General features: G+C 35.5%; 1 protein-coding gene across 1 annotated transcript in view; it reads left to right on the forward strand.

Moving 5' to 3' along the window:
- The window catches only part of DYNC2H1 (dynein cytoplasmic 2 heavy chain 1), a 370089-nt gene that overhangs the window by 76217 nt on the left and 277998 nt on the right, over positions 1-15874 (forward strand). Inside the window, 3 exon segments of the mRNA XM_020996144.2 lie at positions 549-661; positions 6541-6660; positions 10869-11019. Coding sequence (XP_020851803.1) covers positions 549-661; positions 6541-6660; positions 10869-11019 — 384 coding nt within the window.

Raw genomic sequence — 15874 nt, forward strand, 5'->3', positions numbered from 1 at the left:
GTCAATTTAATTGTGTAACTGTATTTGTAGAAAGATGTAAGATATGTTTTAATAAAGGAAGATTAATGATGTTTGATTTACTTTTCCAAAAGGTATACTTTTGGCTGGGAACACCACACACACACACACACACACACACACACACACACACACACACACACACACACACACATACATATGTACACACACACACACACACACACACATATTTAAGATTGAGAGTTTTTTTTTTGAATCTCAAAAATAACCTGAGTAGCAGCAGCCTTTTATAATGAGTTTTAAATTATAAAGAATAGGGAAATTATTTATGTAATTAAATTTATTACATCTAAAGAAATTTTTATTGATTGATAAATACTTTTTGGTTGGTTGACAGACCAACATGTAATGGAATGCTTCCTTAATATTGTATTACTGATGATGATATCCCTTAAAAATGAACATTTTTTGCTTATTAGAACATCATTTATGCCTATATGGTATTGTGTAACACTAGTTGACAAGGATGTCTTCAATATCATGTTATGTTTATTGTTTTCATCTTTTAGGTATTAACAGTGTGTGTTTTGATGAGGATTGTAAGTATATAACTGCAATGAAATCTTTAGAGGGAGAAGTGGTACCTTTTAAAAACAGAATTCTTCTCTCAAATGATGTTGAGGTAAGGAACATTTAAAAATGTGCAATCAAAAATTGACATTTAAATCAGTTTCCCATTTAACAAAGTGTAGATTTGGTAGTTAGCTACTCAATTTTTATCAATTTGGACAGTCTGGACAGATAATTTATACATGTTTGCTATGTTACTTTTAGGTTAAAGATATTTTGATTTTTATAAGGAAAAACAATTGTAGACATGAGAAAGCAAATGTATATTTTGGTATTTATCTTCTCTTTAAGCTATATTGAGAATCAGTCCCTGAATGGCTTTAAATTGTCTTATTTCTAGCGTGAATTTATTTTTTAAATGCTTTTTCAGGTCTAGCCTCTATCTCTGACTTCATCTTCTTAAGTGTCATTTCCATTTCTTCAGATATCCATAAAATTTTTGAAAATGGTCTTTTTATGTGTAAAGAACATTCTTAATAAAAAACTGAGAGGGATCAAATGGGCTTTTGTGGGTGAGTCGCCCACCTCACCCCATACCCCAATGTCACATTTTCCTTTCCGCTGCAAAAGATCTTCATTTCATGCCTCTTTTATGTAAGAAAATTTCTGTTTTCTGCTCATTCTGCCTCTCTCTCTTCTCCCTTCTCCCACTGCATCCTTCTTTCTCACTCCTTCATGTTTTTTAAATCATGTCAATATAATCAACTCACACCCGTGCCTTTTGTCTACGTAGCCTCCTTCTAACTGCCTTACTTAAGATAAAAATCTTATGAGTTGCACGTATCATCTTCCCATATAGGAATGTAAACAGTTTGACTTTATTGAATCTCTTATGGTTATTCTTTTATGTTTACCTTTTTATGGTTTTCTTGAGTCTTATGTTTGAATGTCAGATTCATCTCTTTTTTTAATCAGTAATGTTTGAAAGTGCTCTATTTCATTAAATATCTATCTTTTCCCGTGAAGAATTATGTTCAGTTTTTCTGGGTCGGTTATTCTTGGTTGTAATCCTAAGTCTTTTGTTTTCTGGAGTGTTATATTCCAAGCCCTCTTCCTCTTTTATATGGAAGCTCCTTAATTTTGTGTTATTCTAGCTGTATCTCCACAATATTTGAATTGTTTTCTTTCTGGCTGCTTGAGGTATTTGCTCCTTGACCTGGGAATTTGGTCTGGAATTTGGCTATAATAATTTTCATGGGAGTTTTCATTATCTCTTTTAGGAAGTGATCAGTGAATTGTTTTAATTTCTATTTTACCCTCTGGATCTAAGATGTTGGGGCAGTTTTCCTTTATGGTTTATTCAAAATATAATATCTAGGCCCTTTTTATGATCATGTCTCTCAGGTAGTCCAGTAAATCTTAAATTATTTCTCCTAGATTTATTTTCCAGTTCAGTGTTTTTCTGATGAGACATTTCACACTTTCTTCTATTTTTTTGTTCTTTTGACTTTTTTTTTATTGTTTTAATGACTCATTAGCTTCTAGTTGCCTAATTCTAATTTTTTGAGGAATTATTTTCTTCAGTGAATTTTGTACCTCTTTTTCCTTTTGGACAGTTCTGCTTTTTAAGGTTCTTTTCTTTCTTTTTGTCCATTAATTTATTTATTTTTAGTTTTCAACATTCACTTCCACAAGACTTTGAGTTCCAGATTTTCTCCCCAACTCATCCCTCCCCCAACCCTAGGACAGCGTGCATGCTGAATACCCATTCCCCTAATGTGCCCTTTCTTCTATCTCTACCTCCTTCTCTTATCCCCTTCCTCTTCTATTTTCCTATAGGACAGGATAGATTTCTATACCCCGTTGCCTGTATATCTTATTTCCCAGTTGCATGTGAAAACAATTTTTTAACATTTGTTTTTAAAACTTTGGGTTCCAAATTTCTCCCTTCCCACTCACCCTCATTGAGAAGGCAAGCAACTCGATACAGGTTATACTTGTATAGTCATGCAAAACACTTCCATAGTAGTCATGTTATGGGAAACTAACTATATTTCCCTTCATTCTACCCTGCCTGCCTCCATTTATTCTATTCTCTCTTTTGACCCTGTCCCTCCTCAGAAGTGTTTGCTTCTGATTACCCCTCTCCCCTAATCTGTCCTCTCTTCTATCATCCCCCTCTCTTATCCCCTTCCCTTCTATTTTCCTGTAGGGTAAGATAGCTTTCCATACCCAACTGAGTGTGAATGTTATTCCCTCCTTAAGCCAAATCCAATGAGAATAAGATTCACTCATTCCCTCTCACTTTTCTCTACTTCTCCTCCACTGTAAAAGCCTTTTCTTGTCTGTTTTATGTGAGATAATTTACCCCTCCCTTTCTTCTTCTCCCAGTATAGTCCTCTCTTACCCCTTAATTTTATTCTCCAGCTATCACCCATTCATCTTCAACTCACCCTGTGCCCTTTATCTATCAGTCTATCTATACAGATAATTTTTTTCCCCTCCAACTACCCTAATACTGACAAAGGTCTCATGAATTACAAATACCATCTTTCCATGTAAGAATGTAAACAGTTCAACCTTAATAAGCCCCTTATGATTTCTCTTTCCTGTTTACCTCTTCATGCTTCTCTTGAGTCTTGTATTTGAAAGTTAAGTTTTCTATTCAGCTCTGGTCTTTTCATCAAGAATGCTTGAAAGTCCTCTATTTTACTGAATGACCATTTTTTTCCCTTGAAGGATTATGCTTAGTTTTGCTGGGTAGGTGATTCTTGGCTGTAATCATGTGTCCTTTGCCCTCTGGAATATCTTATTCCAAGCCCTGTGGTCCCTTAATGTAGAAGATGCTAAATCCTGTGTTATCCTGATTGTGTTTGCACAATACTTGAATTGTTTCTTTCTGACTATTTGTAATATTTTCACCTTGACCTGGGAACTCTGGAATTTGGCTATAATATTCCTTGGAGTTTTCCTTTGGGGATCTCTTTCAAGAGGAGATCTGTGGATTCTTTCAGTTTCTATTTTGCCCTCTGGTTCTAAAATATCAGGGCAGTTTTCCTTGATAATTTTTTGAAAGATGATGTCTAGGCTCTTTTTTTGATCATAGCTTTCAGATAGTCCAATAATTTTTAATATTTCTCTCCTGGATCTATTTTCTAGGTCAGTTGTTTTTCCAGTGAGATATTTCACATTGTTTCTATTTTTTCATTCTTTTGGTTTGTTTTACAATGTCTTGATTTCTCATAAAGTCACTAGCTTCCAATTGCTTATTCTAATTTTTAAGGAAGTATTTTCTTCAGTAGCTTTTGGACTTCCTTTTCCATTTGGCCAATTTTGCTTTTTAGGCATTCTTCTCCTCATTGGCTTTTTGGACCTCTTTTGCCATTTGGGTTAGGCTATTTTTTAAGGTGTTATTTTCTTCAGTATTTTTTTGGGTCTCCTTTAGCAAGCTGTTGACTTGTTTTTCATGATTTTCTTGCATCACTCTCATTTCTCTTCCCAGTTTTTCCTCTAATTCTTTTACTTGCTTCTCAAAATCCTTTTGATCTCTTCCATGGCCTGGGACTGATTCATATTTTTCTTGGAGGCTTTGGATGTAGGAGCTTTGACTTTGTTGTCTTCTTCTGGTTGTATGTCTTGATCTTCTTTGTTACCAAAGAAAGATTCCATGGTCTGACTTTTTTTTCGTGTAGTTTGCTCATGATCCCAGCCAATTACTTGAGTTTTAAACTCTTTGTTAAGGTTGGGGTCTGCTTCCAATGTGGAGAATGTATTGTCCCAAGCTTCAGGGGTTTAATGTGGCTGTTTTCAGATTCTTCTAGGGACCTGTAAATTTTCAGTTCTTCCAAAGTGGTATGATCAAGGACGAGGTGTTTACTCCTTTCCTGGCCTGTGCTCTGGTTTATGAGTGACCACAAGCACTCTTTTTTGCCTTGGAACTATGAGGAGGATTCTCTCTCTACTGCCACTACAAGTTTCACCAAGCCAGCGCTCCTCCTTGCCCCAGGATTGCCATCCAGAACTGTGACCCAGATCCAAGCACAGGCAAAGCAGGAGAATCCTGCCTCAGCACCAGCTTAGAGATCCCTGCAATCCTTCTCTGATCAACCACTCAATTCCTCCTCAGTCTGTGGGCCAACCTCCAGAACAGCCACCGCCCCCTGAGTTTTGCCAAGACTGTTGCTGGAACTGAGTTTCTTTCTCACTGTAGTCACAGACTTTTCCTACTGACGTTCTAAGTTGTCTTTGGCGTTTATGGGTTGAGAAGTCTTGAAACTGGCACAGCTGCCTGTGATTCAGTCATCTGAGGCCTGCTCCAGGTTCGCTGAGGACTGTTTTGCCTATGCGCCCACGCTGAACTGTGTTTCTCTCCCAGTGCAGAGCAACCATCCAGGTTGTCTTGGGCTGGAAATTCGTTTAACTGTCTTTATGTGGGTTCTGCTGCTCTAGAATTTGTTTAGAGCTATTTTTTACATGTATTTGGAGACGTTTGGGGGAGAGCTCAAGCAAGTCACTGTTTTTACTCCACCATCTTGGTTCCGCCCCCTAAGGTTCTTTTAAGTGAATTTTTTTGCCTCCTTTTCCATTTGCCATATTGTGCTTTTAAAGGAATTCTTTCCTTCAGTGATTTTCTATGCCTCTTTTACCATTAGGCCAATTCTGTTTTTTAAAAAGTGTCATTTTCTTCATAATATTTTGAACTTTTTTTTCCCCTAAGACATTAATGCTTTTTTCATAATTTTCTCCTATCACTCCTCCCCCCCCCCACCAATTTTTCCTCTACCACTCTTATCTCCATCTTTAACTCTTCCAGGAATTATTGTTGGGCTTGTATCCCATTAGCATTTTTCTTCAAAGGCTTGTTGCTGTTTTCACATTCTTTTCTTCTTCTGAGTTTATGTTTTGGTCTTCCTTGCCATCTTAGCAGCTTTTTATGGTCAAGTTCTTTTTAGTTGTTTGCTCGTTTTTACAGCCTATTTCTTGACTTTGAACTTTATGTAAAAGTTGGGTTCTGCTCATGTAGGGGTGGGGAGGCACTGTTCCAAGCTTCAGGCTTTTTTTTCTGTTGCTGTTTTCACAGCTAGTCCTGGGGATCCAGAAGTTTTTGTTGCTTCCAAAATGGTGTGATCTAGGTAGAGGTATGATCACTGCTCTTCCAATCTGTGCCATGAAGGGTCCCTTCTTCCCCTGGAACTGTGACCCAAAATTATGTATGAACAATAGAGTTCCCGGTCAGTGCCAGGTGTACCCAGTGCCAGCAATGGGTCTCCTATAATCTCTTGTGACAGTTGTCTGACCCCTTTACTTTCTCTGGCTGAGAGTTCTGAAGTGCTTCTGCTGCCAGCGGCATTGTTGTAGCTACCTCCAAGGCCCGCAGCTGGTGTTGCTACCATGTTTCAGGGCTGGCCCCTATCCTGGTATCATAGACCTCTTTTCCCTACTTGCAAAGTTGTCTTAGGCTGGAGGAATGTCTCACTCTTACCTTTTGTTGGCTTTGTGGTCCAAAATTTGATTTGAGGAGTTTAAAAAGGTGTTTGGAAGAGAATTTTGGGAGAGTTCAGCTGGGTTGTTGCCTGTATTCTGCCATCTTGGCTCCACTCTAGAATGCTAGTCTTAGAGCCTGGAAAACCTGGGCTCAAGTGCTGTCTCTGATATATATTAGCCGTGCCCATTCCCACACTGACAGACCAGTCACTTACCCTCTAAATGCCTCACGAAACTTAAGACAGTAAGTTAAGGGTTTCCCATTTGCGTCTATGGAATAAATTTCTACTTCTGGAGTTCCCTATACCAGCACCTGATATAAATAAAAATACCAATAAAAATCACAAGTCAGTAATGCAAAAGTATGTATGTTATAGTACGTATTTTTAGGGGTTTGAGGAGTTGTTACCAAATGAAATCAGATGGCAAAATAAAAATCTTTTAAAAAGTACTTAATAAATGCATTGTGTTTTTATTGTGAATTTTATTTCCTGATTTTCTAATGAGATTTGGCTGAATGGTTTGGCCATGGAAATGAAGGAGACTCTGAAGCAGCTGTTGATTGAATGTGTTACTACTGGACGAAGTTCTCAAGGTGCAATTGACCCATCGCTCTTTCCTTCCCAGGTAAGGTTGACTCTGGAGTAGTATGAGGAGTCTCTGTGATGTTTGGGAGTCAGGAGACTGAAGGTATAGTCATGTCGATGCCACTAACTTCCTGTATAACCTTAACATTACTAGGTCTTAGTGCCCTTTTCTCTGAGAGACTAGTACTAGATAATCTATGAGATTCCTTTCTGTTTTAAAATTCTACAGTATTAAATTACTAGACCCCTCTGAATGTTAATTTCACCATCTGTAAAGAATAAAGGTTATAGTACATGATCTCTAATTTCGCCTTCAAATTTAAAATTTCATGGTTATCAGTTATAAAATCTAGTCAACAATTCTTGAAGTCTCTTTAAGGTGCACTTAAAATATTGTTGCCTCAACCAATGTAATTTTGTAATAATGTTAGTAATTCATTATAAGCAAACTATCCCTCACATTGGGAAACCACATGGCAAATTCCGTTAGCCATTTTCCTGAGACAGGTTGTGCCAAGTTCAGTTATTAGACTCAAAGCTTGAAAAATAGCAAATCACTTAGAAGCATCCAAATTCTTTGGCTTGCCTACTCAAGTTCTTAATTTCTCTCAGCCTCAGTTTCCTCATCTGTCAAATGGGGTTAATAACTCCTTATTTCACAGGATTGTTGTGAAGCTCAAATGAGATAATATTTCTAAAGTGCAATGAAAATATTAGCTATTTACTGAATTTGCCAATGGAAAACCTTGGGGCTTTTCTTCATCATGGGACTTGCACCTTGGTTTTGCTGTCATTGACAGCTACTGCATATTTCTTTTGAAAGCTGCTACAGACTCAAAAAATTAAGATCCCTCTTACAGAAATAAATTTTGTAGGCTGCAGCTCTTCAGAAACCTAAAGGTACTACATTAAGGTTGTGAAAAATCACAGCTATTTTTAAGCCCTTACAATAGTTCACTAATAAAGGCAATGTCTCAGTCTTAGCCAGACGTGAACACCATTCAAGGTAAGATGACTCAGTTGCTTCTGCAATAGGAAGAAAAAGAGAAAAGGAGACCTTTAAACAGAATTCACGGGTTCTTGGTCCTCCATCTCTGGAATTAGGCCAAATTCTGGAAGATAGAATTCACTTTCCCATTGATTGCCCTAATTCAACTTTTTAAGGTGTTGCTTAGGGAGTAACTGGACCCTGAACTTTTATACTAGTCCCATTTCTGGATATTGCTAGGCAGTTTAGCTCTCTCATTAAATTTTGGTGAAGTCCTTTCCAGCTCTTGGGGGCTCTTCCATGCATATCTTCTGTTTTAAGCTTTCACTTTCAGGATTTTGGTCACTGAGGGGCATGGCCAGCATTTATAACATTGCCTAATGTCCTGTTTTTCCAGAACCAGTTAGTGATGTTAATATGATACGTGTATCTTTCTTTCAGGATGAAAAATTCAGTTGCTGTTTGAAGATGCTGTAAATAGTTGTCTCTCATAATGTGTAATTATAAATGGGAAGCTTTTCTTTTTGATGATTATCTGCATTATCAGTAGGATCTCAGTAGAGACCTCTCGATGACTACATCTTTTTGACTTTTTCTCAGTATTCATTCTCATTAGTCCACCTTCTGATCTTTAACATCTTTGGACATTTGATACTGTCATGGAATTCTTCTTCATCTTGTATGACTCTGTACTTTCTTGGTTCTTCTCTTTATAACTCCTTTTCTGTTTCTGTTATTGGTTCCTCTTTTTCTTAATGGACTCTAAAAACAGATATTTCCTAAAGTTCTTTCTGTTGCTGCTTCTGTGATTTCAACAGTAACCTCTCACTTGTCCTTTTGTGAGCCCTAAGCCTGCATTTTCAACAGCTGCACATATCTCTTCTTGGATGTTCTGCTGCAATTCAGGCTTCACATTTTCAAAACTAATTTTTTCCCTTCTCCCATCTTCTTGACTTGTTTATGTTTGTTAATACTCTTTGCTACCTAAGGTCAGAACTTTGGAGTACTCTTTACTGACTTTCTTCTTCCTTATCACTTACATTCAACCAATTACCAAGTTCTATTAATGCTATGTATGCAGTGTATCTTCCATCTTTCCCGTTTTCCATTTCTGCTGCTGCCACTGTAGTTCAGCCTCTGGTAACTGGACTTTTGCATTGACTTTCTCTTTTTTAACATCTATTCTCAATTCTACTCCAAGCCTTTGCGTACTAATTTTCATTAAGAGGTCAATTTGGACAATATTGTTCTCTATTTAAACTTCTTTCATTGGTTCTCCATGTGCTAGAATAAAGTCCCAACTTTTCATGTGGAATCCAGAGATTTGTATCATCTGGTTTTAGTTTTATCTCTAGCTTTTCTTCCTGTTTCTTCATTTTATATATCTTATATGGGTGGCAGCATGACATAGTAGATAGAGAGCTGACCTTTGAATCAGGAAGAACCTGAGTTCAGGTCTTACCTATGACATATACTGGCTATGAGACCCTGGTCAAATCACTTAAATTCTAATTGCCTCAGGAAACTCTCTAAGACTATATATTGCAGATCAGGTATTTTATCTACATTGGTTGAGAGAGTTTCCTTCATGGCAGTTCCCTTTTTTTTTTTTTTTTTTTTTTTTTTTTGCTTTTCTTTGGTGAGGCATTTGGGGTTAAATTACTTGCCCAGGATCACACAGCTAGTAAGTGTCTTGTGTCTGAGACTGGATTTGAACTCATGTCCTCCTGACTACAAGGCCAGAGCTCTATCTGCTCTGCCACCTAGCTGCCCCAGGCAGTTCCCTTTAACAGTAAAATCAAGGCCTGGTCCAAAAATCCCTACCAAAAAATCACACACATTCAGCTAGCCTTGCTATTCCTATTGTTCTCTGAACTTGTTTCTGTTTTCTTACCTTTGTACCTTTGTTCCTTATGTTTCCTCTGTAATTTACTTTCCCTCACCTCCACTTGTTGAAATTATCCCCATGTTGTAAAGCCCAGCTAAAATGGTATCTCTTCTAAGAAGTCTTCCCTGATCCCCACCAGCCAGAAGTAACCTCTGTCTTCGCTCTATCCCTTTAACAGTAAATCACGAATTAAAAGCCGTAATTTCTTATTTTTTTTTGTGAAGTAGAAAATTATTATAACTAGACTTGTGATATTATTCAGTGCAATCTTTTATCTAGTAGCCAACATGAAAGTAGAATGTAATTTAATTTAACTCAACAAACATTGAGCATTATGTGTATGACACTGTGGTAGTATAGAATGGTATGATTGTACCTAGGGTTAACTCTGGTAGCTAGAAGTTTGTTCTTTTTTCCATTGCTTTTTTTTTGTTGGTAGGCTGGAGTGGAAGCATTACTTTTATCTTAGCCAATAAGATGCTCACAGATAATTTTAATTGTCCTTTCATTTTCATCAATTTTTGGAGAAAAGACCAAAATAATGAAGAGGAAGAACATCTTTGAAAAAACTATTTAAATGTACTTAAATTAGGATTTTAGACCACCTGGCACCAGTATTTTTTCCCATCATATTGGATAATAAAACTTTACCTAACTATAGGAGAACATTATTATTTATTAGCTAAAGGTTCTGTTTATGTGGATTAATCACTTATACTTCAATATTTCAGTACATAGTAGTTGCTAAAAGTTTTTTATTAAATTCAGTTGAATTGGATCAAATAAACTGATTAGAGACTGAATTTTATTATCAATCTACTAAATAACTTGATTGTCATAATAGTTAATACTAATTGACCATGTAGACATAATAGCCTAAACATATTAATTTAAGTTGATGGATAAATATTAATATTTTGTGTGAATTTAGTTATATTTTAAGAAAATCTCCCCAAAACTTTCATCCTTTGTAAAAATATGACATTTTAATTTTATTTAAGTGCAGTGAAGGCAGCTAGGTAGTGCAGTGAATAAAGCTCTTAACTTGGCTGTTAGGAAGGCCTGAGTACAAATCCCTCCTCAGACACTTACTAGCTGTAAAGCTAGTTACTTGACCGCTCAGTACCTTGGTTTCTTCATGTATAAAAATGTGGATAATACCACCTATCTCTCAGGGTTTTTGTGAAGATAAAATGAGATAATATTTGTAAAATGCTTTGCAAATCTTAAAAGTGTTATATCATGCTAGTGATGATGGTGATGATTATTATTATTTGTGAAAATATGTGTTTCTTATTCTTAATTTTTCATAACCACCTGTAGGACCAGATTTTAGCTCATATTTATTGTTTGTTTTTTCTTTATTTAATAGATTCTGTGCTTGGCAGAACAGATTCAGTTCACTGAAGATGTAGAAAATGCCATACAAGATCATAGTCTTCATCAAATCGAGTTAGAACTTATGGCTAAGCTAGAACATTATACTAACATAAATACCAGCTCTGAAGATCCTTCAAATACAGGTATTTTTGGTGTTTCATGATGAAAATATGTCCATCAAACTAAAAAATTTATTTATGTTAAAAGCCCTTTAAGACAAAGGCATATAGTTGTCCTTTGATGTGAAGAAAAGTGTATATCTAAACCCAAGAGATAACATTAGTTGTATTGGGGAAACAGTGGACACATTCCTGGTAAGTGCAGAGAAAAAGCAAGGATACCTTCCTCCCCACTCTTATTTGATTTAATATTAGAGAGGGATATATATTTCTCAATATTTCATTGACACTTCAGTACCTGAGTAGATTCGTGATCTTTTCAATGTGGATACTTGCTTTACTAGCACAAATTACAACCTATCCACATACCTTCATCCTGATGCATTTCTTTCTTTTTTTTTTTTTGCTAGGCAGTAGGGTTAAGTGACTTGCCTAGGATCACACAGCTAGTAAGTGTTATGTGTCTGAGGCCAGATTTGAACTCAGGTCCTCCTGAATCCAGGGCCGGTGCTCTGTCTGCTGTGCCACCCAGTTGTCCCCTGATCCATTTCTTGCCCATGTTCTTTGATAGACCCTCAGAGCATGCACCTAATGTATTAGACACGTTTCTCTAATTCTGTTTATATTTTGTGGATACTAGGAGAGCGTGACTGTCTGACTGTTATTCTTCCCTCCCACCACATGACCTACACAACTCCTTTCCAATCATGTTTCCTTAGTGATGTCCCAACTGTGGCTTGCAGGCCAAATCTGGCCCACTGCCTCTCTTGGTATGGCCTGAGATAAGAATAGTTTTTACATTTTTAAATATAAAAAAAAAATTGACACATGTAAAAACCATTTTTAGCTTGTGGGTCATACAAAAATAGATTGTGGGAAGGATGAGGTAGATTTGGTTTATGGATCATAGTTTGCTGACCCCTGGCTTAGATCATCATTGGAAAGAAGCTTCAATGTGCTCATGCGCATTATACTTCTTTCTATTATTCTTTTGGTTATTTGCTGCTTTAATTCCTTGGAGATCATGGTATTCTAGTATTTAGTATTCATAATCACAAAACGTTTCCGGGAGGACATTTGTATTGAAAATGTTGGTTTTTGTGCTCTGGGGACAAACTTGGAACCATTGAAAAGAATGCTTAGTTTTCTAAAATGTAATCCTTCCTCTTCAGTTGTGGGCTCAACTCAGTGTACATCTTTATAGCTCATTTCAAATACTACATTTCAAGTACATTTTAAATGTACTAACATGTTAACTCAGTGGAACAACTGCCCAAATACATACGTATGCACACATTTATATTTTATACACACACACACACAAAGATGTGGCATTTTCATCTCTAGTTTTTTATATGGATTATTAATCCCATATGGATTATAACATATATTTATATATGCATATGCATGTATATATGGATTTTAATACGTTACATAGTGTGGCTTCATAGAGAATAATTGGCCAAAGCCTGCCTAATCACTTTTTATAAGTTCATTGAGAATGCCTTTGATAAGTAGGTAGAACATTTTCATAAAGGTTTTATGGAGATGAAAAAGTAGTCATATGTTAAGTAGTTATGAATGATCTCTTATTAAACTTTGTTTTTTGTTGTTCCATTCTTTTGGCATCTTTTGCTTCCTGGATATCTTGAAAGTGCCTCCTCAATGCTTTAGAGAGTGTTCCAGTTTGGATTTTCTTAGTGGGGACGTGCTGTTGTCTCATTGCTTTTCCTTGTTTTTCTCATTACTTCTGGCTTCTTTGTCTGGTATGGTGAGGACTGAAGTAGTAGAGTCTAGATATTGTGGTGCCTCTGTTGCACTTCATGAAAATAGACTGCTTTGTAGACACTGACATATTTTTATGGTAGCATAGCTCATTTGTGTCTCACAGCCGACTTTCCATAGATTCATTTTTAGCTTCCATGGCTTTTTTGCTTCCATTTATTTTACTGCTTTGTTATCTTCTGCTATTATCCTCCAATGTATTTTGCAAATTAATTTTTATTCTAAATCATCTCTCCTCTCCCACTCATTGAGAAGGCAAGAAAAAACAAAACCTGTTTGAAAGATATGTAGTCAAGCAGAACAAGTCCCCCCATTAGCCATATCTGAAAAGGAGAAATATACTTCATTTGGCACTCTGAGGTTTGTCCATCAGCTCTTTCTCTAGATGGCATGTTTCATCATGAGTCCTTTGGAATTATGACTGGACATTGTGATGATTAGAGTTTCTAAGTCTTTCAAAGATGTTTATCTTTGCAATATTGTTGTTATTGTATAAATTCTTCTTCTGGTTCTACTCATTTTACTCTGTATGAGTTCATACAAGTCTTTTGAAGTTTTTCTAAAACCATCCCCTTCATCATTTCTTACAGCCCAATAGTATTCCATCACCTAACATGTTCAACTCTAACCCAGATGATGGGCATCCCATCAGTTTCCAAATTTTTTCCACCATGAAAAGATCTGCTATAAATATTTTTGTACACATAAGTTGTTTTCCTCTTTCTTTGATCTCTCTGGATGGCATTTAAACCTAGAAGCAGTATAACTACATCAAGGGGTATGTATAGTTTAATAGCTTTTTGGACCTAGTTCCAAATTCCTTTCTAAAATGATTCAATCATTTTACAGCTCTATCAACAGTACATTGATGTATCTGTTTTCTCACAGTCCCCTCAGCATTTTTTATTTTCTTTTTTGGTCAAATTAGCCAATATGATGAGTATATAAGTTATTTTAATTTCTCTAATTATTAGAGTCTTAAAGCATATTTTCATATGGCTATTGTAGCTTAGATTTTTTCCTCTGAAAACTGCTTGCTCATATCCTCTATTTACTAGTTGGGAGGTGGTGAATATTCTTATAAATTTGACTTGATTCCCTATATAGTTAGAAATAAGACCTTTTATCATATAAACGTGTTAATAAGCTTTTTTGTTTTCAGTTTCCTACTTTTCTAATTTTAGCTAAACAGGTTTTGTTTGTGCAAAAACTTTTAAATTTTATGTCATCAAAATTACCCATTTTACCTCCTGTGAATCTCTTTGTCTTTTGTTTGGTCATGAATACTTTTGCTGTCAATAAATCTGAGAGGTAATTTCTTCTATGCTATTTTAATTTATTTATTATATAACCCCTTATGTTATATCGTCTACCCATTTGGTATACAGTACAAGATACTGGTTTGTACTTAATTTCTGCCAAATTACTTTCTGGTTTTACCATCAATTTTTGTTGAATAGTGAGTTCTTGTCCCAGTAGCTTTTTTTTTTCAATTTGTTAGTTGACTGTTCACTGGTTTCTGTATATTGTATACCTAATCTGTTATATTGATCAATTACTCTGTTTCTTACTCAATACCAAACTGTTTTTGACAATTACAGTTTCATAGTGTAGTTGAGATCTGGTACTGCGTTGCCTACTTCTTTACCTTTTCATTGATCCCTTTGCATTCTTGACCTTTTGTTCTTCTAGATGAATTTTATTATTTTTTGTAGCTCTTTAAAGTAATGCTTTCGTAGTTTGATTGGTAAGGCACTGAATAAGTAAATCAACTTAGTTAATATTGTTATTTTTATTAATTTGGTTTGGCTTGTCCATAAGCAGATAATATTTCTGGAATTATTTGGATCTGTATTTATTGTGTAAATAACATCTTATAATTGTGTTATATAGTTCCTGTGTATGTCTTAGTACAGCTAGGTGGAGCAGTAGATAAGAATTCTGGCCTGGAGTCAGGAAGACCTAAGTTCAAATCTGGCCTCAGACACTTATTAGCTGGGCAAGTTCCTTAAACCTGTTTGCCTCATTTCCTTATCTGTAAAATGAGCCAAAGAAGGAAATGGCAAACCTCTCTAGTATCTTTGCCAAGAAAACCCTAAATAGGATTACAAAGAGTCAGATACTGCAGAAAAGACTGAACACCAAAAAATGTGTGTCTTGGCAGGTATATTTGCAAGTATTTTTTGTTGTCTATGGTTATTTTAAATTGAATTTCTCTTTCTCTTCATAATGAATTTTGTTGGTAATACAAAAATGCTGATGATTTGTGTGGGTTTATTTTCTATTTTGCAACTTTGCTGAAGTTGTTAATTGTTTCACTTAGTTTTTTTATTTGATTCACTGTGGTTTTCTAAGTAAACCAATGTATCCACAGAAAGTAATAATTTTGTATCCTTATTGCCTATGCTTATTCCCTCAATTTTTTTCTCGTCTTTTTGCTATAGCTAGCATCAATGGTACTAAATTGAATAGTAATGGTAATAATGGACATCCTTCCTTTAACTTGGGTCTTACTGGAAAATCTTGTAGCTTATTTCTATTACAGATAATGTTGGCTCTTGATTTTAGATAGATACTATTTGTCATATTAAAGAAAGCTTCATTTTTTCCTCCAATACTTTCTAATGTTTTTAACAAGATTCAGTGTTATTTTGTCAAAAACTTTTTTCTGCACCAATTGAAATAATTATGATTTTTATTTTTGTTATTAATACAGTCAATTAAATATATATAATAATTTTTTTAATTGTGAACACAATACAAACCAGTGATATTTACAGTTTTAATACTGAACTAGCCCTGAACTCCTGGTATAAATCTAGCCTGGTCACAATGTATGATTTTTGTGGTATGTCACTATAGTCTCCTTGCTAATATTTAAAATTTTTGCATCAGTATTCATTAGGGATATTGGTTTCTTTCTTTATTTTGACTCTCCCTGGCTTAGATATCAAGACCATATTTATGTCACAAAAGGAATTTGGCAGGACCCTTTCTTTTCATATTGTTTTCAAACAGCTTATATTGTGTTGGAATTAGTAGTTTAAATGTTTGGTAGGATTTTCTTGTACATCTATCTTGTTCTGGGTTTTTT

The sequence above is a fragment of the Phascolarctos cinereus genome, unplaced genomic scaffold, assembly GCF_003287225.1.
Source record: "Phascolarctos cinereus isolate Bilbo 61053 unplaced genomic scaffold, phaCin_HiC Scaffold_726;HRSCAF=1367, whole genome shotgun sequence".
NCBI lineage: Eukaryota > Metazoa > Chordata > Mammalia > Diprotodontia > Phascolarctidae > Phascolarctos > Phascolarctos cinereus.